At 42.2% G+C, this 27,568-nt stretch overlaps 1 protein-coding gene across 2 annotated transcripts in view; it reads right to left on the bottom strand.

Annotated features, from left to right (window-relative positions):
* Window positions 1-20,631, bottom strand: part of smad2 (SMAD family member 2) — a 202,023-nt gene extending 181,392 nt beyond the window's left edge. For both annotated transcript variants that reach the window (XM_068030252.1, XM_068030242.1), the window contains exon 1: window positions 20,001-20,631. In XM_068030252.1, coding sequence (XP_067886353.1) covers window positions 20,001-20,257 — 257 coding nt within the window. In that variant the 5' untranslated portion in view covers window positions 20,258-20,631. The remainder of the gene's footprint in view (window positions 1-20,000) is intronic.
* Window positions 20,632-27,568: the final 6,937 nt, after the last annotated feature.

The raw sequence follows: 27,568 nt of genomic DNA on the forward strand, positions 1-27,568 counted from the left end.
AGTGCTGCAAGGACCAGTGCTTGTGCCTCAGCTACTATCTCTAACTTTTTTTCAATTCTGACGAAAGGTCACTAACCAGAAATTGTAACCTTGTATCTCTCTCCACAGGTGCTGCCTGACCTGCTGAGTTATTCCAGTATTTGCTAATTTCATTTCAGATCCTACATTATTTTGCTTTTGTACTATCTATATTAATGGTTTAGAGCAGGGGACCAAATGTAGCATATCCAAGTTTGCTGATGATACAAAACTAGGTGGAAAAGTAAGCAGTGAGAACATAGAGGCTACAAAGGGACATAGACCAGTTAAGTGACTAGGCAAGAAGGTGGCAGATGGAATATAAAGTGAGGAAGTGTGAAATTATCCACTTTGGTAGAAAGAATGGAAAAGCAGAATTCTTTTTAAAAGGTGAGACTAGTAAATTGGGTTCAGAGGGATCCTTGTACATGCAGATACAGCAAGCAATTAGGAAGGCAAATAACAGACTTTACTGCCATGGGCTGGAGTATAATAGGGTAAATAAGTCTAGCTGAGACCACACGGAGTACACTGTAGTTTTGGTCTTGTTACCCAAGGAAGAATATACTTTCCTTACTAGGACTGATTCCTAGAATAATGGAATTATCCTGTGGAGAGAAACTGAGCAGACTAGGTTCATATCCTCTGGGGTTTAGAAGACTGAGAGGTGATCTCATTGAAATGTATGAAATTCTTCAGAAAGCTTGATATGGTAGTTGCAGAGAAGCTATTTCCACTGGCTAGGGAGTCTAGAACTAGGGGTCATGGAGTCAGGATAAGGGGTCAGCCATTGAGGACTAAGATAAAGAGAAATTTCTTTACTCAAAGAGTCATGAATCTTTGGAATTTTCTATCCCAGAAAGCTGTGAATGCTCAATCATTAAGTATATTCAAAGCTGAGATCAAAGGGAATCAAGGGATATGGGGACGGGGTGGAAAAGTGGAGTTGATGTAAAAGTTCAGCCATTATCTTACTGAATGGCAGAGTAGGCCGGAGGGGGGCAAGGCCTATTCCTGCTCCAGTTTCTTGCGTTCTTACTAAAATATAATGTCGCCCTTAAACTGATTAGGAACAGCTTTGAAAAATGAGTAGATAGACTAATAAACCAGTTACCATTACTCAAATTGAGAAGTTTTACAGTTCTCTCAGATATCTGAAGAGTTCCTTAGGTACATTTTGAGATGGATAAAAAAAATAGGCTGAAGTTCCAAAATATAACTGAAATGTAAATGTTTATATTTGTGGAAGGGAAGGGGAAAATTTGCAGTATAGTTAGAGAAATAAGACTGCCAAATAGATGCTCATTTCATAACAGAATCACTGCTCATGTTTGTGGAATCATTTGTGATTCATGAATTTCAGTCTGAATCCACCATATCTCATGGGCTTCAAAACACATTGAACCCCAATCAACTTGTCTGGATCTTTAAAAAATGGAATGGAACCAACAATGCTGCTATCACTAAAAGCATAAACTTTCAGAAACCTAGGAAACATTTCAGTGAGTGAGTGGTCAATCTGCAGAACAGGCTTCCTAGGGGAAAACAATGGAAGCACATATAGATAATTCAAATGCAAATTAGATAGATTTCTTTCAGAAAATAATATTTTGGGATACAGTACATAAGCATTTGCGACATGACATATGGTAACTGCAGCATGTTAGGGAGGAAACCTATGCTCCCAAAGTTTTCGACCACTGCGACTTTCCTCACCTAGGTCTGTTCAGTAACTCCAGTACTGCTGTGTTATGCAACTACCAGGATACTAGAAAGTGAGTTAGATGGACCTTGGTCTTTTTCATCTCGCAATTCCAATGTACAGCATGACATTCTTCTGCAGATTAGAAATCAAACACCACCAGCTGGAGTGGGAATGCCATTCAAGTTCAAGAGACAGATCTATGGCTAGTCAAAGCATGAGAACGAGGTAAGGGAAAATGAAGCAGGGAGTGGGAAAGAATGCGCATAAAGACAAGGAAATGAAAAAGGAATCAAAATACAATTCAAATTTTAATTAATACTTGGTAACAAAGTATGTCAAAGTTACATTATTTGGGTACATTTCAAATTTCTTGAACAGCATACAAGCAACATGCAAGTACAGGACTTTATTTAAAAGTTGTGGTTTGGCCAATATACAGTTTATCTTTCAAGCTCCTCAATGCCAAATGGCTGGACACCCTTCTAGCAACAGATCAAAGCATTTAAGAGCTTGAAAATCACAAATGCTTATAGAGGCATACTGATGAACTCAAGCTCTGGATTGCTAAGAATTTTGCAAATACAAAGTATGAAAATAATGAATTAAGCCACTTCCTCAGCACAATGAAAATCAAATTGTTACATAATACCAGCCTTTCTTCCACTACACCTCCCATATTATTTCCATTCAAATTGTTTAACATATGAGGACTTTTCAGTATAGAAGAATGCAGCAGCATGGCATCAGACATTTTCTCCAAGCAGTAACAGTATAAAGACATTGGTGTCAGTGACTTTTTTTAAAAAAGGAACATAAAACATTAACTCATGATAAAATATACAGTTTCAAGAACAATTTTGTTCACTCCATTCTCCAAAAGTAAAAGAACAAAAATGTAAGTGAATTTCAATTAGACGCCACTAGAAAAACAAAATACTGTGGATGCTGGAAATCTGACATTAAAACAAAGTGCTAGAAATACTCAGGTCAGGCAGTGTCTGTCGAGAGAGAAAGAGAGTTTATGTTTCAGGTCAATGGTCTTTTGTCAGGTCTGGTTCTGACCAAAATTCAAAGTTAGCTGATAAGCAGTTTAATGGGAATGATGTCAAGGGAGCAGGAGGTAAGTTTTGGGCAAGACGATTCGGAGAGGGCACAATTGGAAACGAGGGAGAAACTAGAGATACAGAAGCAAAGCTAAGGTATGTTTGGCTTGGTGAACAAGGGAAAAGTGGAGGAGCAACAGAGGCAACTGAACAGATGGTCTCAACCTTTGAGACAAAGTTGGCGATCAGGGTACTGGAGAGAGGGGTTTATAGAGTTGGGTGGTTGAGAAAATAATCAGGATTTAATCTTTGCTCTCCAGGAGTAGTGGACACTTTTGGCAGAGGAGAGCAAGGCAATGCGGACAAGATAAAGATGTTCAAAATTATTGAGGATTTTGATAAGTAGGGAAATTACTGAGTCCATTGGTCAGTGTTAGGAACTAGAAGGAATAAAATTAAAACCAAAAGAAACAAAAGGGAGAGTTTGAGAATATACGAATTCCAGGTAAGGCGAGAGTGACTGCCCTTGACATCAAGGTAGCATTTGACTGAGGGTGGCATCCAAGAGCCCTAGTAAAATTGAAGTCAATGGGAACTGGGTGGGCAGGGGATGGAAAGAGATACTCTACACTGGTTACAGTATTATAGCACAAAGGAAGATAGTTGTGGTTTTTGGAGGTCAATCATTTAACCTCCAGGACGTTGCTGCTGGAGTTCCTCAGGGCAATGCCCTAGGCCCAACCATCTTCAACTGCTTCATCAATGACCTTCCCTCCATCTTAAGGTCAGAAGTGGGAATGTTCGCTGATGACTGCACAGTGCTCGGCTCCATTTGTAACTCCTCAAAGAAGCAGTCCATGCCCGCATGCGAAGACCTGGGCAACATTCAGGACTGGGCTTATAAGTGGCAAGGAACATTCACACCACACAAGTGCCAGGCAATGACTATTTTCAACAAGAGTGAGTCTAACCTTCTCCCATTACCATTGTCAAATCCCGGATCATCAACATTCTTGGGGCTACCACTGACCAGAAACTTAATTGGACCAGCCATATAAATACTGTGGCTATAAGAGCAGTCCAAAGGCTAGGAATTCAGCAGACAGTGACTCCCTAAAGCCTTTCCACCATCTACAAGGCAGAAGTTAGGAGTGTGGTGGAATACTTCCCACTTGTCTGGATGAGTGCAGCTCCAACAACACTCACGAAGCTCGAAACCATCAGCAGCCCACTTTATTGGGACCCCAACCATTACCTCAAATTCATTCCCTCCACCAGCTACAAGATGCATGGCAGCAACCTGCCAAGGCTTCTTCAACAGCACCTTCCATACCCAAAACCTCTATGCCTAGAACAAGGGCAGTAGGGGCATAGGATCACCATCACTGGCAAGTTCCCCTCCAAGAACACAAGAAATAGGAGAAGTAGACCATATGGCCATTGAGCCTGCTCCGCCATTCAAAACTATCATGGCTGATCTTGGGATTCAACTTCACTTACCTGCCTGCTCACCATACCCCTTGATTCCCCGAGACACCAAAAATCTGTCAATCCCAGCCTTAAATGTATTCAACAATGCAGCACCACAATCCTCCGAAGTAGAGAATTCCAAAGACTCTCAACTCTGCGTGAAGTAATTTCTACTCATCTCAGTCCTAAACAATGGAAAACAATGACATGATCGGACAAAGTCAACATGGATTTGCTTGACAAATCTACTGGAATTTTTTGAGGATGTAACTAGTAGAATAGATAAGTGGGGAACCAGTGGATACAGTGAATTTGGACTTTCAGAAGGCTGTCGATAAGATCCCACATAAGAGATTAGCATGCAAAATTAAAGCACATGGAATTGGGGGTAAGGTACTGACATGGATGGAGAACTGATTGGCAGACAGGAAACAAAGAGTAGGAATAAACGGGTCTTTTTCCGAGTGGCAGGCAGTGACTAGTGGGGTACCGCAGGGATCAGTGCTAGGACCCCTGCTATTCACAACATATATCAATGATATAGATGAGAGAATGAAATGTAATATATTCAAGTTTGCAGAGGACACAAAGCTGGGTGGGAGTGTGAGCTGTGAAGAGGATGCAGAGAAGCTCCAGTGTGATTTGGACAGGTTCAGCGAGTGGGTAAATACATGGCAGATGCAGTATAATGTGGATAAATGTGAGGTTATCCACTTTGGTGGCAAAAACAGAAAGGCAGATTATCTGAACAGCGATAGATTGGGAAACGGGGAGATGCAGCGAGACCTGGGTATCCTTGTGCACCAGTCACTGAAAGCAAGCATGCAGGTGCAGCAGGCAGTTAAGAAGGCAAATGGTATGTTGGCCTTCATAGCGAGAGGATTCGAGTACAGGAGCAAGGATGTCTTGCTGCAATTATACAAGGCCTTGGTAAGACCACATCAGGAGAATTGCGTGCAGTTTTGGCCTCCTTATCTGAGGAAGGATGTTCTTGCTATGGAGGGAGTGCAGAGAAGGTTCACCAAACTGATTCCTGGGATGACAGGATTAACGTAAGAAGAGAGATTGGGTCGATTAGGCTTGTATTCGCTAGAGTTTAGAAGAATGTGAGGGGATCTCATAGAAACATACAAAATTCTAACAGGACTGGGCAGACTAGATGCAGGAAGGATGTTCCCGATGGCGGGGGGTCACAGTCAGAGGATAAGGGGTAAGCCATTTAGGACTGAGATGAGGAGGGATTTCTTCACCCAGAGAGTGGTGAAACTGTGGAATTCTCTACCACAGAAAGCAGTTGAGGCCAAATCATTAAATATATTCAAGAAAGAGTTCGATATAGTTCTTAGGGCTAAAGGGATGAAGGGATACAGGGAGAAAGCAGGAACAGGGTACTGAGTTTGGATGATCAGCCATGATCATGTTGAATGGCGGTGCAGGCTCGAGGGACCTAAGGGACTACTCCTGCTCCTATTTTTCTATGTTTCTAAATGATCAGCCCCTTATCCTGAGACTGTGCCCGTGTTTTAGATTCACCGACCAGTGGAAATAATCTGCGTCTACCCTATCCAGCCCCTTAAGAGTCTTACATACTTCAATGAGATCACCTCTCATTCTTCTAAATACCAAGGCATACAGGTCCAACTTACGTAGCCTATCATAGGACAGCCCCCTCATCCCAGGCACTGCTTGTATATCTTTCCTTAGATGTGGAGACCAAAACTGCAGGGGGGAGTGGGGAGAAGGGGGAAGGTGAGGGGGAGGGTAATGGCCCTTGTTTAGTTCAGATGCTGGAAAACAGACAGACATTCGTGTACCAACTCTACGCATCTATTACTAAATCCAAACAGAACAGTAGACGCACAAAAAGTGGATCTATGATTCTGTCACCTGACAAAGAGAGCCAACTCCTCAAAAATCAGAATTAAATGAGTGCCTGTATAAAAATGGCTATTAAGCTTTAAAAGGCAAAATGTTATTCATAACTGCATCTGTTCAATGATTAAAGTCCATTCCTTTTCCAAAGAAATAACTTTATACCCTGTTTATTAGTCCAAAGGCAAAATGTGCCAGTGTTTAGCATGCTGCACAAGGCTTCTGGTTAAACTCAAGCAACACTTCCTGTGGATGGCTGAGAATCCCTAAAACTTGACTTTACCAACCTGCACTTAAATTCTCTAGATTTAAGCAAGTGGAATGATCCCTCAGGCAGACAATATGTACTCAGTACAAAGAGAAACTCTACAGATATTGTTCACTCAACTACTCAATTCGGAGATACTTAAACATGGTGATGAGCTTCAATGTAGGTCAGATTCCTGACTGACAAAAAGGCTTTTGTATTTCACACTATGTACTGATTACGAGATATTAAAATCTTCAGTGGTAAGTCGATACGAAGCCACAAATAAAATATTTGCTTGAAAGCTAGGTGGAAAAGAAATCATGGCACCAAGGTTGTATCAGCAAATGCATTCCTTATAAAAGATGCAAAACAATTATACTTGCAACAGTTATTACATTCAAATAGCAACTACCATCTATATGTTCCACCTCAACGACGGTGCTCCTGCAATCAACAGCAGACTAGTACTTGACAGTTTTTCAAAAATTATAAGCCGAAGTGGCTGACAAGAAATTGATTAAATTCAAAAACCACCTGGCCTTCTGTATCCGCTCACTTTGCAAGTTACATAAATCTTCACCGCTTATCCTAGACAGTTTAACAGCTGAGAAAATATCAAGAGTGAATTTGTCTTCCGTGTTTCCTCTTTCCCCTGGTGAGCAATTAGATTTAGTACCTTAAAAGGGACAGAGCTCTACATTACCAACAGAATATAATGCATCACATGGTGTAACCTACCTGCCCTTGTACTGCATCATCTGACCTGCAGATTATGTATGAAAACATTGTGACAAATGCAAGACACAAAAGGACTGCATGCAAATAAAAAAAATTTACTTAATTTCTTAGTTCCCTTCATGCTCTAATTCCCCACAACATACATGCATGCAATAGTAAATATCTAAAGGGAAAAGGCATGAAACTCAACTCAAAGAATAACATTTATTTTCTCATATCCAATTTGATGACACAAGTAAACAAGTGAATTGTTCTAATCAAATTAAATGTAGCTGATAGCATAATAGGCTTCAAACTCCAGGGGTAAGAATGGCCAAAAAGGTCTGAAAATTAGTGGCTGAGCACAAAAAAGTCCTTTTTTTTGACAAGCAATCATGTAATTATAGCACTGTTAATGATCTGCAATGAATGCAAATGCTTCCAGGTCACTGAGGATCAGATCGACACGTGGCAGTATGATATCATAGCTATTGCAGAAACATGGCATAAGGAGGGACAGGAATGGCAGCTCAACATTCCTGGTTACAGGGTTTTCAAACGCAATAAGGAGGGGGATAAGAAAGGTGGAGGAGTGGCATTTTTGGTCAAAGAAACAATTGCAGCTGTGCAGAGGGATGATACGTTGGAAGGTTCATCAAATGAGGCCATATGGATTGAACAAATGGGGCAATCACAGTGCTGGGTGTGTACTACAGACCCCAAAACAGTAAGAAGATGGAAAAGCAGATATGTAGGCAAATCTGAGAAGTTCAAGAACAATAGGGCAGTAATAGTAGGGGATTTTAACTACCCCAATATGAACTGGAATAGTTTTAGTTCTGAGGGAGCAGAATTCTTAAGGTGCATTCAGGAGAATATTTTTGGCTAGTATGTAGCAAGTCACACAAGAGAGGGTGCAGTTTTAGATTTAGTTTTTGGAAATTAAGATGGGCAGGTGGAAGGAGTGGCAGTGGGAAATAATTTTGGTGGTCAAGATCATAATTCAGTCAGTTTTAACATAAATTATGGAAAAGGACAAGTATAGAACAGGAGTTAGCGTACTCAATTGGGGAAAGGCCAATTTTACTAAGCTGAGGAGTGATTTAGCAAAAGTGGGTTGGAAACAGCTACTTGAAGGTAAATCAGTGTCAGAGCAGTGGGAGGCAAAGGGAAGATTCAAAGGGTTCAGAGTAAACATGTTCCTACAAAGAGAAAGGGTTGGACAGCCAAATCTAGAGCCCCATGGATGTCAAGGAACCTACAGGGTAAGATAAGGCAGAAAATGAAAGCTTATGTCCGACACCAAGAACTCAATACTATAGAAAGCCGAGAGGAGTATAGAGTGGAGGAGTGAAATCAAAAAGGAAATTAGGAAAGCTAGGAGAGGGCAAGAAAGAATATTGGCAATCAAAATCAAAGTGAACCCAAATATGTTTTATCAATACATTTAAGAGAAAGAGGATAACTAAGGAAACAGGAGAGCCGAGAAAAAGACCAAAAAGTAAACTATGTATAGGGGTGGAAGATGCTGTTGTTCTTGATAAATACTTTGTGTCTGTCTTCACAAAAGAGGGGGACGATGCAGATATTGTAGTTAAGGAAGAGGGGTGCGAAGCATTAGAGGTGATAAACATAGGGAGAGGGGAAGTATTAATGGGATTAGGATCCTTGAAAGTTGATAAATCACCAGGGCTGGACGAAATGTACCCCAGGCTGTTAGAAGAGAGAAAGGAAATTGCAGAAGGTCTGACTATCATTTTCCAGTCCTCACTAGATACAGGTGTGGTGCCGGAGGATTGGAGGACTACTAACGTCGTACCTATGTTTGAAAAGGGGAGAGGGATAGACCAAATAATACAGGCCAGTCAGTCTAACCTCAGTAGTGGGCAAATTATTGGAATCAATTTCGAGACACAGGATAAACTGTCACTTAAAGGCACAATTAATCAAGGATAGTCAGCATGGATTTGTTAAGGGAAGATCTTGTCTGACCAACTTGATCAAATTTTTTGTAGTAGTAACAAGGAAGATAGATGAGAGTAGTGCAGTTGATGTGGTCAACATGGTTTTTAGCAAGGCTTTTGACAAGGTCCCACATGGCAGACTGGTTAAAAAAATAAAAGCCCATAGGATACAAGGAAATGTGGCAAGGTGGATATAAAATTGGCTCAGTAGCAGGAAACAAAGGGTAATTGTTGATGGGTGTTTTTGCCACTGGAGGGCTGTTTCCAGTGGTGTTCCACAGGGCTCAGTGCTGGGTCCCTTGTTTTTTGTGGTATATATGAACCACTTGGATGTAAATGTAGGGGACATGATCAAGAAGTTTGCAGACGACACAAAGATTGGCCATGTGGTAGATAGCGAGGAAGATAGCTATAGGCTGCAGGAAGATATTGATGGTCTGGTCAGATGGACAGAAAAGTGGCAACTGGAATTCAACCTGGAGAAGTGTGAGGTGACGTATTTGGGGGAGGTCAAACAAGGCAAAGGAATACACTATTAATGGGGAAAAGCTGAGAAGTGTAGAGGAAGTGAGGGACCTTGGGGTGAATGTCCAGAGATCCCTGAAAGGTAGCAGGACAGGTCGATAAGATGGTTAAGGAGGCATATGGAATACTTTCCTTTATTAGCCAAGGTACAGAATATAAGAGCAGGGAGGTTATGCTGGAACTCTTATAATTCATTGGTTACGCCATAACTTGAGTAGTGTGCGCAGTTCTGGTCACCATTACAGAAAGGATGCAATTGCGCTAGAGAGGGTACAAAAGGAGATTTACGAGGATGTTGCCGGGTCTGGTAAAAAGCAGCTATGAGGAAAGATGGGATTGGCTGGGGTTGTTCACCTGGGAACAGAGAAGGCTGAGGGGAGATCTGATTGGAATGTACAAAATTTTAAGGGGTCTGGATACAGTGGAGATGAAGGGCCTAATTACCGTAGCAGAGAGGTCAGTGACTAGGGGGCATAGATGTAAAGTGATTGGTAGAAAGATTAGAGGGGAGATGAGACATTTTTTCACCTGGAGGGTGGTGGGGGTCTGATCTCACTGCCTGAAAGGGTAGTTGAGGCAAAAACCATCAACTCATTCAAAAGGAGTCTGGATATGCACAAGTGCCATAATTTGCAGAGCTAGAGACCAAATGCTGGAAGTGGGGATTAGAACGGATAGATCGTTTTTCAGCCGGCACAGACACAACGGGCAAGTGGCCTCTTTCTGTGCTGTAAACTTTCTCGGAATCTATGAAATGTACAGAAACATTTCCTTTTTCTTTAAAACTATAATTACCGTCAAGACAGTGGACCAATCCATTTGTATAAAATCACCAAGGTGACCTCAGCATTCCAACATTTCAGTTAGTACATCATATAATTTACTTCATATTTCATAATTACAACACTACTGTCAGTTCCGATTTTTAAAAGCCCACCAGAAAACCACAAAGCTGCCCCGAAGGTTGGAAACAGCAGTTCTGATTTTTTTTTTTTTTAAAAAGGCCATCTTTTGGGTCAGAAACCGCAGAGGCATCCAACCTGTTCACACGAGGGACCACATTACAATTTTTGTGCTAAATAGGGGACCAATGAGCAAATTTCAGAAACATAAAGGCATTAGAAATTTATTTTACTATTAATCAAAACATGCGCATTTTTGTAAACAAGTTTTAAATGAGAAGACTAATTTATTAACTTACTTTCTTGCCACTATCTTGAACACTGATTTAGAGAGATAGCTGGCACTGTTTCTCCTTGCACAAGTAGTCAATGTCAGCCCGAAAACTTGGTATAACGATGCAGAATATTCCAGATAGATGTTCATCTGTCAGGAGTGATCTTGATCACTCTCACTCCCTCCCCTCCCCCACCATCTCTGCCAGTTTACTGATCTCAGCTGGTAAAAAGACACGCTTTTACATTGTTGCTAAACGAATGTCCACTGCCATCCTTAATAATGGCATAGCACCTTCAACCAACACATATAACCATTGCATCTTTAGTGCTGGCAAACCAGCTTCAGCCAATGTTTAGAACTGCATTCGCCATCTTTAATGCTGGCAATCAGTCTTCAACCGATCTACTGCAAATGCTGGAAATCTGAAATAAATACTCAGCAGGTAAAGGAAGAAGCCAATGGTGGATTTCCAAAACCCCAATGTCAGAAATTCATCATTTGGTGGAAATTTCTCATCCATGAAACTCCCCTCCCTTCTCCCCCCTCTCCCCCCCCCCCCCCCAACCACAGCGACATCCCTATAACCAATTACTGATTGCAAGTTGAGTGCGAGTGATCGCATCAAAATCATTATCAATGACAAAGTGCACGGGCATAAGTTATGATAAACAGAAGCAATTTCAAGGCCGTGATCTCTCATTGGAATTGAGATGACAGCGTATCTGCTAATACACTCATCATCTGAACTCAAGATCACAGTATTTCCAGCCTCCTGGACATTCATTCTTTTTCTCTCAACATTTCTGTGCCACCTTTATCCACAGCAGCACAAAATTACAAAAATCTCAAACAACTATTACAACTTAATCTTTGTTGAAGTTAATCTGAATTACTCAATTCAACTTCTGCTTAAATGACTGCATCATAGCACTCAGTTCCATTTGTAATTTCTCAGATAATGAAACAGTCCAGGCCCGCATGCAAGACCTGGAGAATATCTAGGCTTGGACTGAAAGGTGGCAAGTAACATTTGCAGCACACAAATGGCAGGCAATGACCATCTCCAAAAAGAGACAGTCTAACCCCTTCAACAATATCATTGCAGAATATCCCACACCCTGGGGCTCACCAATGACCAGAAACCTAACTGGACCAGCCACATAAATGCCATGGCTACTGCAGCATGTCAGAAACTGGATATTCTGTGGTAAACCGCCCACCTTCTGGTTCTCCAAAGCCGTTCCATCACCGAAAGGGCACAAGTTGAGCACGTGTTGGATTCCTCTCCCCTTTGCTTGGATGGATGCGAATATAACAAAACGCGAGCTCAACACCACCCAGGATAAAGCAGACATCTTGATCGCAACCCATCCACCATCTTAAACAGTGTGCCATCTACAAGATGCACTGCAGCAACTCATCAAGCCTCCTTCGACAGCAACTTCCAAATCTGAGACCTCCATCATCTAGAAGGACAAGGGCAGCAAGCACATGGGAACACGATCACCACCTGCAAGTTGCCCTCCAACTTGGAAATATAATCGCTGTTGCTTCAGCATCACTCAATCAAAACCCTGGAACTCCCTACCTACCAGCAATGTGGGATTACCTGCATCACACTGACTGTAGCAGTTCACTGCAATGGTTTACCACCACCTTTGAGGGCAGCTAGATGGAATTAAAGAAATGCTGGCCTTGCAAGCGACAATGCCCACATCACAAGAATGATATTTTAAAAATGTAATTGCTTTATCACAGCTAATTTGAATTTAACAGAGAATTTTGAATCCTCAATAAATTGCAAACCAAAAAATGTCAACTTCTGTACAAGACTTGGCAACTAACTAATTTGTTTTACTAGGGAGGTGGTGTGGCAGTGGTAATGTCACTGCACTGGACCAGAGCCCAGGCTGATGCTCTGGGGATACGAGTTCGAATCCCACCACGGCAGATGGTAAAATTTGAATTCAGTTAATAAATCTGGAATTAGTCTAATGGTGAGCATTGTCGATTGTTGTAAAAATGCATCGGATTCACTAATATCCTTTAAGGATGAAATCTGCTGTTGTTACCTGGTCTGGCCCACACATGACTCCAGACCCACTGCAATGTGGGTGACTCTTAAATGCCTAGCAAGCCACTTAGTTCAAGGGCAATTAGGGATGGACACTAAATGCTGGCCTGGACAGTGACGCCCACATCCCACAAATGAATTAAAACTCCAGCCCGCAACATCCCACAGGTCAATGCACGTCAGATCACTACCCACCCAACATCAGCAGTGGCAAAGACATGTTTGACGTTCCCACAGGAAGCCAAGGAACTATATAGTCACACAGCAATAAATAAAACACAAATGCGCCTGCACAGTGGTGTCATTCCAGAGAAAACTGGAGTCCCCAGCTACATGCAGCCAGTACACTCTAGTCAATGACTAACAATGCACCTCAGTTCTGCCAGGAGGTTTGCATAATAAGAGGATATGTAACCTAATCAAAGGTTCACATGCATCAGCCAACAAGGACACAGCACATTCAAACAAATCAGCCTTTAAATCAGCCTCCACTATTTCAGATAATTTACCCTGGTATATAACTTTTCAGTTAAAACGTAGAATTCCAGGACTTTGGTATTTGAACTATTCCAGAAATTCAAGTGTGGTTTAGTTTAGAGATACAGCACTGAAACAGGCCCTTCGGCCCACCGAGTCTGTGCCGACCATCAACCACCCATTTATACTAATCCTACACTAATCCCATATTCCTACCAAACATCCCCACCTGTCCCTATATTTCCCTACCACCTACCTATACTAGGGGCAATTTATAATGGCCAATTAACCTATCAACCTGCAAGTCTTTGGCATGTGGGAGGAAACCGGAGCACCCGGAGGAAACCCACGCAGACACAGGGAGAACTTGCAAACTCCGCACAGGCAGTACCCAGAATCGAACCCGGGTCCCTGGAGCTGTGAGGCTGCGGTGCTAACCACTGCGCCACCGTGCCGCAAAGGATATTGGGTGCCTTTGTACTACAAAATGTATTCAGTAAATTAAAAAAGGTAAAAGTCAAGAGATATCAGTAGTCTGATTTAGCATATTGATACCTATATCCTGCAAGAAAACAATTAATTCCTCCCTATTACTCTCCTGAAGGTGGGGAAAGAATCCAAACTGTGTGCAGTGGGCTAAAATGCCATTTATTCACGGTCATGACTCATGCTTTAATCTTAATGGGGTGGAAAACACTAAAGATCTGATGCAAAATAAAAAAAAATCAGAAACATCTCAAACCAGTATTAAATCCTCTGCACAAAACTGTGGGCCACATTCTGAAAGACCATAAGGATGGCTGGTCAGAAAAGTCAAAATATGTCTCTGATGCTGTAGCTTTTGATGGGACACAGTAGATATTTACCCTAACACACTTGGTCGAAAAACATTTTGCACCAATTCTAAATGCAAAATAATATCTCACAATTTACTGAAATTGTTGGTTTAGCCTCAATGATATGAGTAAGTGTTCAGCAAAGAGTTTAGAAAGGAAGAAAACAATGTGTGGCTAAAAAAAAAAAGTGTTACCCTCAACCTACTTGTGTACCACCAGATGAGTTGGTGCATCAAAGTTGCTTTTTAGGGCAGCAATGAAAGCAGCTCATTTGTCTTTTAAGTCATGAGTCTGCAGAAAGAATTTATGCTAAAAATTTGAAAAATCATTTTCACACTCTAAATTTGACTTTATCCAAAGTACTTACTGCATGACAAATATGTTTCAGTGAGAGCGCATTTGGGAATAGCGATCACAATATTAGATTTAAAATAAAATGACAAGGAAAGATCAAAAGTGAAAATATTCAACTGGAGGAGGGCCGATTTCAAACAACTGAAAAGGGATCTGGCCCAGGTAGACTGGAATCAAAGACTGGCAAGTAAAACAGCAAGTGAACAATGGGAAGCTTCAAAGATAAAGAGAAGATAGTTCAGGTACAGACTAGACACTTCTTCATGACAGGGAAAGGAAGGCCATCCAAAGCCACAGCTCCCTAGATGACTAAAGAAATACAGATTAAAATGAATTGGAAAAAGGTTTATGATAAATGCCATATTCATAATTTAGTTTGGTTCTCTACTAAATACAGAAAGTACAACAGAAAACTGATAAAGGTAAAGAGTGCCAAAAAGAGCATATCAGAATTGATTAGCAGGTAAAATAAAAGGAAAAAAGACTTTTGGGTTTAGAAATACAAATAGTAAAAGGGTAGACAAAAGAACAGTGGAATTGATTCGGTACCAAAAAAAAAAATCAACTTGTGAAGGCAGATGGCTGAAGTATTTAGTGAGTACTTTGCATCTGACTTCGCTAAAGAATAGGATGCTGTCAATGTCACAACAAAGGTGGTAGAGAAATTGGATAGGATAAAAATAAAGAGGAAGTACTGAAAAGGTTTGCAGCACTCAAGTAGAAAAGTCATCCAGTCCAAAGGAATGCATCGAGGATGCTGAAGAAAGTAAGGGCGGAAATTACAGAGACTCTAACCACAATCTTCCTATCCTCCTTAGATATGGGAGTGGTGCCAGAATACTGGAGGATTGCAAATGTTACATCCCTGGTCAACAATAGGAGACAGGGATAAACCCAGCAATTACAGTCCAATGTAGGTGGTGGGGGAACATTGCGACATTAATCTGAGACAAAATGAATTGCTACTTGGTAAAATATGGGTTAATAAATGAAAGCCAGCAAGAACTTGTTAAACAGCAACCTGTTATTTGACTAACTTGATTGAGTTCTTTGATGAACAGAGTGTAGATGACAGTAGTACAGTTGGTGCGTTTATGGACTTTCAAAAAGGTATTTGATCAACTACCAATAAATACGATGACAAAATTAAAGCTCGTGGGAGTAGAGGGTATTATGGCTTTATGGATAAAAAAAATTGGCTAAGAAACAGAAAGCAGAGAAGTAGTGATTCAAAATAAAAACCTGAAAATGCTGGAAATACTCAGTATGTCAGACAGCATCTGTGGACAGAGAAAAACAGAGTTAACATTTCAGGCTGATGATTTTTCATCAGAACTGGTCACTGACCTGAAAACACAAACTGTTTCTTTTTTCAGAGATGCTTTCTGACCTGAGTATTTACAGCACTTTGTTTTTATTTCAGATTTCTAGCTTCTACAGTGTTTTGCTTTTATGTTGGAATAAGGGTGAATGGGTGTTTTTCAAACTGGCATAAGTATACAGTGTTGTCGTCCAGGAGCCAGTATTAGAACCACTGCTCCTTTTGATATATATTAATGATCTTAACTTATGCAGGTAGGAGTGCACCATTTCAAAGTTCATAATTAAGTAGTGAGAAAGATACAAGCAGACTTCAGGCAAACAGACTGCCAAAATGGACAGACACATGGCAGATGGAATTTGACAGAAAAGTGTGTAGTGATTCATTTTGATAGGAAGAATGAGGGAAGGCAATATAAAATAAATGGCACAATCTTAAAGGGGAGGAGGAATAGAGACACCTGAGGCTATACATACAAATTTTTGACAGGTTGAGAAGGCTACTAAAAAGGCAAACAGGATTCTTGGCTTTATTAGTAGAGGAACAGAATGCAAAAGCAAGGAATAAAAGCAAAAGCAATACTGTATTTGCTGCTCACAATACGGTTCCCTCTACATTGGGGAGACCAAACGCAGACTGGGTGACTGCTTTGCAGAACCTCTGCTCAGTCCACAAGCATGACCCCGAGCTTCCAGTTGCTCACCATTTTAATTTACCACCCTGCTCCTATGACAATATTTGGCCTGCTGCAGTGTTTCAGTGAACATCAATGCAAGCTGGAGGAACAGCACCTCATCTTCCGATTAGGCACTCTTTCTGGACTCAACATTTGAGTTCAACAATTTCACAGTATGACTGCCTTTATCATTTTATTTTGTTTTATTTCATTATTTAACCATGGGCCTGTCTTAAACTTGTTTTTTAGGTTTTTGCTTTTGGACAGAGCTGTTCATTAGTCCAGAGAGAGTGTTAATGGCAGAATAATGCTTTGTCTTTTCATACACCCTTTGAGCATTCCCTTTGCCTTTGTTCCGTGACATATTTGTCATTTAATCTCTCCTGCCCTCTATCCCATCACACATCTTCCCTTTTGTTCTTCTTCCCACCCCCCCCCCACCCCGCCTTTTCACTTGCTCAAAAGCTATTATATTTCTCAGCTTTAGCAGTTCCAATGAAAGGTCACAGACCTGAAACGTTAACTGTTTCTCCCTCCACAGATGCTGCCCGACCTGCTGAGTATTTCTTGCACTGTTTTCATTGCAAAAGCAAGGAAGTTATGCTAAGACTACAAAATACAGGTTATGCCCCAGCTGAAGTACTGTGGCGAATTCTGGGCACCACACTTTAGGAAGGATGGTAAGGCCTTTGAGAAGGATGCAGCCTGCCACTCTTCTGCAGCTATACCCACACTCGGTTGTCCCTGGAGAGGGAGTATATGATGTCTGCCAATACGCTTAAGGCTTTCCATGGCTAGTGGGAACCAGAGGGACTGGGGTGCATTGTAGTCACATTATTTAATAAGTTTTTGTTTTATTATTTTGCTTTCTATTTATATTGTTGTGGCCTCTTTTAAAATGGGGGCAAATTTTGTTAACTCGATTTTTGATTAGCACCAGTGTCATTCCAAATCGGCCAATCAGAAGAGTAGAGAGGGTGCAGAGGAGATTTATTAGAATGGTAGCAGGGTTGAAAGATTTCAATTATGCAGAGAGCTTAGAGAAAGTGGGGTTGTGCTCCTTCGAGCAGAGAAGATCACGGGAATATTTGATAAAGGTATTCAAAACATTAAAGGGTTTCGAAAGAAAAAAAGAGAAACAGTTCCGGTGGCATAAGGGTCAGTAATCAGAGGACAGATTTAAGGTAACTGGCAAAAGGAGGAAAAAGCCATTTTCACCGTAAACTTAGCGAGTTATGATGATCTGGAATGCACTGCCTGAAAGGATGGTGGAAGCAGATTGAATAACTTTCAAAAGGAAATTTAATACTTGAAAAGAAAAAGTATGCTGGGTTATAGGGAAAGAGAAGAGTGGGACTAATTGTATAGTGTTCAAAGATCCAGCACAGATATGATGAGCCAAATGGCCTCCTTCTATGCTGTATCATATTCTAGAAAAAGTAAAATATTGACAAAGCACAGAACTTGATGAAATCTACACTATTAGAGATCTGATTCAGAATTGCCAATGAACCATTTGTTAGTAGAACTAGCCAACAACCTAACATATACTAAGCCTCCATAGTAATATTGCCTAAGATATAAGAGAGATAAATTCCTCCCCTTTTCCAAGCAGATCAAAATGGATCTATACTATGATGAGCCTCATGACATCAACACCAAACCAGATTGCACATTCTAGCTGCATGCCATCACTTAATTCTTACTCACCCAAGCCTGATGAGCACAATTACATTGTAGGTTGAAGGAATTAAGAATGTAGTGTTAATAAACAATTACAGTATTTTTATTTTGCTGCAACTGGGGGGGTGGTGGTTAGAAAAGCAGAACGCTGGAAATGCATAAACAGTTTCATCCGCATCTGAAAGAGCAAAGACAGGCTAAAATTTTGTTCAAAGATCTCCAACATTACCAATTTTCTTCACATACTATGTAGTTTCAGCATTTTCTGTGTATATTACAAATATCCAGTATCTTTCGTTTTTAAATCTAACTTTTGGAGGTAGGGCATGAACTACAATAGAAAATTCAGTTTGGCAAAGAATAAAAAGCTATAGTGCAATGTTCAAAAAGTAAACAAAAAAGCTTGCACTGTTTCCCAAACATGCAGATTGAATGAGATAACTAACAAATACTGAAAAAAAAGGAAATGTCTGTTCACTAAAATTGCATTGCCTTTCCCTCATACCTAGATGAATCAGAATTAAAATTGAAAAAAAGAGGGGTTTCTTTTGAAATATATTCACTATGCTTTTTGTGTTGCTTACTTGGGTGTTGGAGAAAAAGAGACAGCACCCCGAGATAAACAGTTATACTATTTTGGCTCAGAGGATTAAACATCCTCTTATTTTCCCTAGGGGAATAGATACCAACATTAAAAAAAAACTTGTTTTTTTTCTAGCACCGTTCGCATAGGAAAACATCCTATGGTGTTTCACACACTTAGAAAAAGTTGCAGGAACAACGAAGCTCCATAATGGAAAAAACTTCATTTTAGAAATATAATCCTAATGCAAGCAAAAATATTTGTTTCCTCAAGGAGAAACTACCAGTGAAAATTTTAAAAATTAAATCATGGTAACGAAGCTTATTCTCATTCTGTGCGCTCCTGTCCATACTAATGAAAACAGAACACTCCTGTGACTACTACAACCAAAAAGGGTAAAAGCAGCAATATCACGGGAACACCAATCACCTCCAAGTAGCATACCAACCGAACAGCCATAAACCTCTTCTTCTGTCTTTCTGAATCAATATCCTAAAATTCCCTACCAAACACCAGCATGAGACTACCATCACTGCAAGGTCTACCACTACTTTCTCTGGGCACCATGGAGATGGACAACAAATGCAGCCTTTCCAACTTTACCACATTATAAGAATGAATAAAAACAAACATTGATTCCCATGCCAACCAATATTAAAAACATCACATTTAATTTTAAAATTAAATGCGAGTTGGCGCAGGGTTTGAGTCTCCTTATCTGGACACCAGAAGGAATGATTACAAATGTATCTCTGCCCTAGTTGAATTACATCAATAGACAAGAATAAAACAGAAGTTCATATGCTGGCCCAGGTCTGTGTACTCTTCGTTGTGATAAAGCCATAACCTCTTGAAAAACTTAAAGCTATATCCACGAATTTACGAGCTAAAATACGTACATTCCTTACCTATGCGATAAATATAAACCACTACTTTCAAAAGAAACTAACAGCGGGCGCTTAGGTTACCATCATACTGAAAAGTATCAATGTTTACAAATGGCAAGAACTAGACTCGGCCTTGATGCCTTTTGTGCCGATGTGCAAAACTACCGCCCAAGAAACCTTCCCTTAGATTACCAATAAGTGAAACGAACAAGTACTGCCCTCGGGGCCTATATATGCTCTTGCCGGCCAAATGATAAAATTAAATTTTAAAACAGGAAAACTTGACCGGAGAGTCAGTAAAATGCAACAACTGGAAACCGGCAGCCGGATTAGGAGGGAAGTTGGTAGAGGCTTGGCGTTCCTTACCTGGGGATGGTCACACACTTGGTGTTGCAGCTCTGGGTGGTGATGGCCTTCTCCAGCTCATCCAGCTGCCCGGTTTTCTTGAGCTTCTTCACCAAGCTCTTGACGGCTTTCTCGCACCATTTGTCGTCTTGCCCGTTGTTTTGTTGCTGTTGTTGCTGCTGGGACGGTGACTGAGAGGAGGGAGACTGCGACTCGCCGCCTTTCTTCCAGCCCAACAAACGCTTAACGATGGGCGGCGTGAAGGGCAGGATCGACATGGTCAGGCCGGGAAGAAAGGAGAGAGGGAAAGAAGATAGGGAAGGGAGCAGGAGGAAATAATAATAAAAAAGAAAGGAGGCCGGCAGCGAGTGGAAAAGGAGGGAAAAAAACAACGGCAACCACGATTCAAAAATTCAAACAATTGTGCCTCACGCTGCTCGCCAACCGCCGCTCAACATCAATCAAAACGATTCGAGAAAAAAACAAGTTTCCCTTCAAAAAATGTCGGTGTTGTTCTGCGTTAATTTATTATTAATTCTCACATCCTCCCCTGAGGAGATTTGATTTGATTTTTTTTTCCTCTCTCTCCTGGCGTCGCTAGCTCCCTTTTTTTTTTGATTGACGGCAAGAAACGATTATCAACCTCCCTCGCCACCTGGAAATCCCGCCCCCTGCAGGCGCGGTCTCCGCTTTGATTGGTGCTCTCGTGCGGACGCCATGCGGATCTGACGAAATACGAGAGCTTATTGGAACATATCAATGTCAATCATTTCTGGCGTGCGCGGGGAACGTCCGGTTAACAGGTTTGGTTGATGCCTCAGCAAAACTTTTTTTCCTCCTTTCTTTGGGTGGGGGGAGGGGAGAGCAAAGCGGTGAGTGAGTGTGTTCTTCCACTAGAAGTAGTTCGAGGGGCTATATGTAAATTAAGCACTTTTTTGAATGAGCAGAGGCCTTGATTTGGAGGGAGGAAAACTATTACACATTGTTAACTTGGGCCACTAGTTAAAGTTCCCAATTGTTTGACCTTATTATTTAGTATGCCTTTGAGTCTCTTGCTCTGCCAGTCTGCTCCTGGCAGCAGGATTCTCAATGGACATAAGAAAAGTTTTAATTTTTACCCATCAATTTTTTACTTTGTATTTGACTTTGTTGGTTCAGAAATACTCAATGATATATGTACTAATTCCTGCTTCTTCCAATTCGGTGATGAATTCACAATTTTTATTCTTTCATGGGAAGTGAGCATCGCTGGCAAAGCCAACATTTATTGCCCATTCCTAATTGCCATTGAGAAGGTGCTGGTGAGCCACTTTCTTGAACCACTGCAGTCCATGTGTAGGTACACCAGCAGTGCTGTTCGGAAGGGAGTTCCAGGTTTTTGACCCAGCGACAGTGAAGGAACGGCGATATTGTCCAAGTCAGAGTGATGTGTGACTTGGAGGGGAACTTGTGGGTGGTGTTGTTCCCATGCGTCTGCTCCCCTTGTGCTTCTGGGTGGTAGGGGGTTTAGAAGGTGTTGTCGAAGGAGGCTTGGCGAGTTGCTGCAGTGCATCTTGTATATGGTGCACACTGTTGTCAATGTGTGCCGGTGGTAGAGGGAGTGAATGTTTAAGGTAGGTGCCGATCAAGCAGACTGCTTTGTTCTGGATGCTGTCAAGCTTCTTGAGTGTTGGAGCTGCACTCATCCAGCCAAGTTTCATCACACTCCTGACTTGTGCCTTGTAGATAGTGGACAGGCTTTGGGGAGTCAGGAGGTGAGTGACATGCCATAGAATTCCCAACCTCTGACCTGCTCTTGTACTCACAGTATTTATATGGCTAGTCCAGTTCAGTTTCTGGTGAATGGTAAGCCCCAGGATGTTGATGTTAGGAGATTCAGCGATGGTAATGCTGTTGAAAGTCAAAAGGAGATGGTTAGATTTTCTTTTGTTGGTGATGATCATTCCCTGGCACTTGTGTGGTGCAAATGTTACATGTCACATGAAGATGTGACAAAACACATTGATGACGGAAGAGCAGTGGATGTGGTGTATATGGATTTTAGCAAGGCGTTTGATAAGGTTCCCCATGGTAGGCTCATTCAGAAAGTAAGGAGGCATGGGATTCAGGGAAAGTTGGCTGTCTGGATACAAAATTGGCTGGCCCATAGAAGTCAGAGGGTGGTAGCAGATGGAAAGTATTCAGCATGGAGCTCGGTGACCAGTGGTGTTCCGCAGGGATCTGTTCTGGGACCTCTGCTCTTTGTGATTTTTATAAATGACTTGGATGAGGAAGTGGAAGGCTGGTTTAGCAAGTTTGCCGATGACACGAAGGTTGCTGGAGTTGTGGATAGTGTGGAAGGCTGTTGTAGGTTGCAATGGGACATTGACAGGATGCAGAGCTGGGCTGAGAAGTGGCAGATGGAGTTCAACCTGGAAAAGTGTGAAGTGATTCATTTTGGAAGGTCGAATTTGAATGCAGAATACAGGCTAAAAGACAGGATTCCTGGTAGTGTGAAGGAACAGAGGGATCTTGGGGTCCATGTCCATAGATCGCTCAAAGTTGCCACCCAAGTTGATAGGGTTGTTAAGAAGGCGTATGGTGTGTTGGCTTTCATTAACAGGGGGATTAAGTTTAAGAGCCGCGAGGTTATGCTGCAGCTCTATAAAGCCCTGGTTAGACCACACTTGGAATATTGTGTTCAGTTCTGGTCGCCCCATTATAGGAAGGATGTGGAAGCTTTAGAGAGGGTGCAGAGGAGATTTACCAGGATGCTGCCTGGACTGGAGGGCATGTCCTACGAAGAAAGATTGAGGGAGCTAGGGCTTTTCTCATTGGAGCGAAGAAGGATGAGAGGTGACTTGATCGAGGGGTACAAGATGATGAGAGGCATAGATAGAGTGGATAGCCAGAGACTTTTTCCCAGGGCGGAAAGGGCTATCACCAGGGGGCATAATTTTAAGGTGATTGGAGGAAGGTTTCGGGGAGATGTCGGAGGTAGGTTCTTTACACAGAGAGTGGTGGGTGCGTGGAATGCGCTGCCAGCGGTGGTAGTAGAAGCAGATACATTAGGGGCATTTAAGCGACTCTTGGATAGGTACATGGATGATAGTAGAATGAAGGGAAGGTCGGTAGTTTGATCTTAGAGTAGGATTAAAGGTTCGGCACAACATCGTGGGCCAAAGGGCCTGTACTGTGCTGTACTGTTCTATGTTCTATGTCACTCCTCAGCCCAAACCTGAATGTTGTCCAGGTCTTGCATAATCATTATCTGAGAAGTGGCAAATGGTACTGAGCATAGCGCAGTCATCAGTGAACATCCACACTTCTGACCTTATGATGGAGGGACGGTCATTGATGAAGTGGCTGAAGATGGTTGGGCCTAAAACAGTATCCTGAGGAGCTTGTGTAGCGATGTTTGAACATAGAAAAAATACAGCACAGAAGGAGGTCATTCAGCCCATCATGTCTGTGCAGGCCGAATAAATATCCACACAAGCTAATCCCACCTTCCAGCACTTGGTCCATAGCTCCGCAGTTACAGCACCTTAGGTGCATGTCCAGGTACCTTTTAAAAGAATTGAGGGTCTCTGCCTCCACCTCTGATCCTGGCAGTGAATTCCAGACACCCACCACCCTCTGGATGAAAAGCTTTCTCCTCATGTCCCCTCTAATCCTTCTACCAATCACCTTAAATCTGTGTCCCCTGGTGACTGACCTTCCCACCAGAGGAAACAGGTTCTTTCTGTCTACTCTATCTAGGCCCCTCATAATTTCATACACCTCAATCAAGTTAGTAGGACATGACCTTCCCTTAAATCCATGCTGACTATCCCTGATTAATCCGTGCCTTTCTAAGCGACAGTTTATCCTGTCCCTCAGAACAGGTTCTAACAATTTACCCACCACTGAGGTCAGACTGACTGGCCTGTTCTGGGGCTTAAATAGTTGGCTTGCAACAACCAAAAGCATCTTCCTTTGTGCTAGGTATGACCAACCAGTGGAGAGTTTTGCTCCTGATTCCCATTGACTTCAATTTTGCTAGGGCTCCTTATGGCCACACTCAGTTAAATGCTGCCTTGATGTCAAGGGCAGTCACTCTCACCTCAGCTCTTAAATTCAGCTCTTTTGTTCATTTTTGAACGAAATCTGTAATGAGGTCCAGAGCTAAATGGCCATGGCAGAACCCAAACTCAGCATCAGTAAGCAGGTTTTGGTATGTAAGTACTGCTTGATAGTACTGTTGACAATACCTTCCATCATTTTGCTGATGATCGAGAGTAGACTGATGAGGCTGTAATTGGCTGGATTGGATTTGTCCTGCTTTTTGTGGACAGGACATACCTGGGAAATTTTCCACATTGTCAAATAAATACCAATGTTGTAGCTATACTGGAACAGTTTGGCTAGGGGTGCAGCTAGTTCTGGAGCACAGGACCCATAGCCTTTGCAGTATCCAGTGCATTCAGCTGTTTCTTGATATCACATGAGTAAATCAAATTGACTGAAGACTGTCACCTGTGATGCTGGGAACCTCAGGAGGAGGCCGAGATGGATCATCCACTTGGCACTTCTGGATGAAGATGGTTGCAAATGCTTCAGCCTTGTCTTTTGCACTGACATACTGGTCTCCCCCATCATTGAGGATGGGGATGTTTGTGGAGTCTCCTCCTCCAGTTATGAACATACAAATTAGGAGCAGGAGTAGGCCACTTGGCCCCTCCAGCCTGGTTCACCATTTAATAAGATCATGGCTGATCTGATTGTAACCTCAACTCCATATTCCCGCCTACCCCTGATAACCTTTCACCCCCTTATCAAGAACCTTTCTACCTCTGCCTTAAACATTTTTAAAGACACAGCTTCCACTGCCTTTTGAGGAAGAGAGTTCTAAAGACTCCCAACCCTCTGAGAGAAAAAATTTCTCCTCATCTCTGTCTTAAATGGGTGACCCCTTATTTTTAAGTAGTGACCACCTAGTTCTAAATTTCTCCCACAAGAGGAAACATCCTTTCCCCTCAGGATCTTATTTGTTTCAATCAAGTTGCCTCTTACTCTTCTAAACTCCAGTGGATACAAGCCTAGCCTGTCCAACCTTTCCTCATAAGACAACCCGCCTATTCCAGATATTAATCATTGATCTCATTGATGGTTTTAGTTTAGGCAGGCATCAAGATCGGCGCAGGCTTGGTGGGCCGAATGGCCTGTTCCTGTGCTGTACTGTTCTTTGTTTGTTTGTTCTCACCAAAGCCTTTGATCATCACCTCATTCCATGACAATTTGAAAGGCACAATACAGCATAGCGGCGCCTCATCAGACCCCTTTCCTATCCTGAATGGCGTGAAACAGGGCTGTGCTCTCGCACCCACATTGTTTGGGATTTTCTTCTCCCTGCTGCTCTCACATGCGTTCAAGTCTTCAGAAGAAGGAATTTTCCTCCACACAAGATCAGGTGGCAGGTTGTTCAACCTTGCCCGTCTAAGAGCGAAGACCAAAGTACGGAAAGTCCTCATCAGGGAACTACTCTTTGCTGACGATGCTGCATTAACATCTCACACTGAAGAGTGTCTACAGAGTCTCATCGACAGGTTTGCGGCTGCCTGCAACGAATTTGGCCTAACCATCAGCCTCAAGAAAACGAATATCATGGGACAGGACATCAGAAATGCTCCATCCATCAATATCCGCGACCACACTCTGGAAGTGGTTCAAGAGTTCACCTACCTAGGCTCAACTATCATCAGTAACCTGTCTCTTGATGCAGAAATCAACAAGTGTATGGGAAAGGCTTCCATTGCTGTGTCCAAACTGGCCAAGAGAGTGTGGGAAAATGGCGCACTGACACGGAACACAAAAGTCCGAGTGTATCAAGCCTTTGTCCTCAGTACCTTGCTCTACAGTGAGGCCTGGACAACGTATGTCAGCCAAGAGCAACGTCTCAATTCATTCCATCTTCGCTGCCTCCGGAGAATCCTTGGCATCAGGTGGCAGGACCGTATCTCCAACACAGAAGTCCTCGAGGCAGCCAACATCCCCAGCTTATACACCCTACTGAACCAGAAGTGCTTGAGATGGCTTGGCCATGTGAGCCGCATGGAAGATGGCAGGATCCCCAAGGACACATTGTACAGCGAGCTCGTCACTGGTATGAGACCCACCGTCCGTCCATGTCTCCGGTTTAAAGACGTCTGCAAACGCGACATGAAGTCCTGTGACATTGATCACAAGTCGTGGGAGTCAGTTGCCAGCGATCGCCAGAGCTGGCAGGCAGCCAGAAAGGCGGGGCTAAAGTGTGGCAAGTCGAAGAGACTTAGCAGTTGGCAGGAAAAAAGACAGAAGCGCAAGAGGACAGCCAACTGCTTAACAGCCCTGACAACCAATTTTATCTGCAGCACCTGTGGAGAGTCTGTCACTCTAGAATTGGCCTTTATAGCCACTCCAGACGCTGCTCCACAAACCACTGACCACCTCCAGGCGCTTAGCCATTGTCTCCCGAGACAAGGAGGCCAAAGAAGAAGAAGTCCAGTGAACCTTCTCTGAACTGCTTCCAACGCATTTATATTTTTCCTTAAATAAGGAGAACAATACTGTACACAATACTCCCGATGTGGTGTCACCAATGCCCTGTATAACTGAAGCATAACCTCCCTACTTTTGTCTTCAAATCCCCACAATAAACGATAACCATCTATTAGCTTTCCGAATTACTTGCTGAACCTACATACCTACCTTTTGCGATTCATGCACTAGGACACCCAGATCCCTTTGCATCTCAGAGCTCTGCAATCTTTCAGCATTTAGATAAAATGCTTCTTTTTTATTCTTCCTGCCAAAATGGACAAGTTCACATTTTCCACATTATACTCCATTTGCCAGATTTTTGCCCACTCACCTAACGTATCTATATCCTTTTTTAGCCTCCTTATGTCCTCTTCACAACTTACTTTCCCACCTATCTTTGTGTCATCAGCAAATTTTGTGCCCTTCATCCAAGTCATTTATATAAATTGTAAAAAGTTGAGGGACTCGTTACATCTTGCCAACCAGAAAATGAGCCATTTATATAACCTTCTGTTTCCTGTTAGCTAGCCAATCTTCTATCCATGCCAATATGTTACCCCCTACACCATGTGCTTTTATTTCCTGAAATAACCTTTGATGTGGCCTTATCAAATGCCTTCTGGAAATCTAAGTACAGTACATCCACCGGTTCCCCTTTATCCACAGCACATGTTATTTCTTCAGAGAACTCCAATAAATTGGTTAAACATGATTTCCTTTTCACAAAACCATGTTGACTCTGCCTAATTACCTTGAATTTCTCTAAGTGCCCTGCTATAATGTCTTTAATAGCTTCTAACATTTTCCCTAAGACAGATGTTAAGCTAACTGGCCTATAGTTTCCTGCTTTCTGTCTCCCTCTCTTTTTGAATAAAGGAGTTACATTCACTATTTTCCAATCTAATGGCAATCTAACCTTGCTCGAATCCAAAGAATTTTGGAAAATTAAAGCCAATGCATCACCTATCTCACTTGCTACTTTTTGTCGAACCCTAGGATGAAGTCCATCAGGACCCTGGGACTTGTCAGCCCACAGCTCCAACAATTTG

Source organism: Heterodontus francisci, chromosome 1 (genome assembly GCF_036365525.1).
Source record: "Heterodontus francisci isolate sHetFra1 chromosome 1, sHetFra1.hap1, whole genome shotgun sequence".
Classification (NCBI taxonomy): Eukaryota; Metazoa; Chordata; class Chondrichthyes; order Heterodontiformes; family Heterodontidae; genus Heterodontus; species Heterodontus francisci.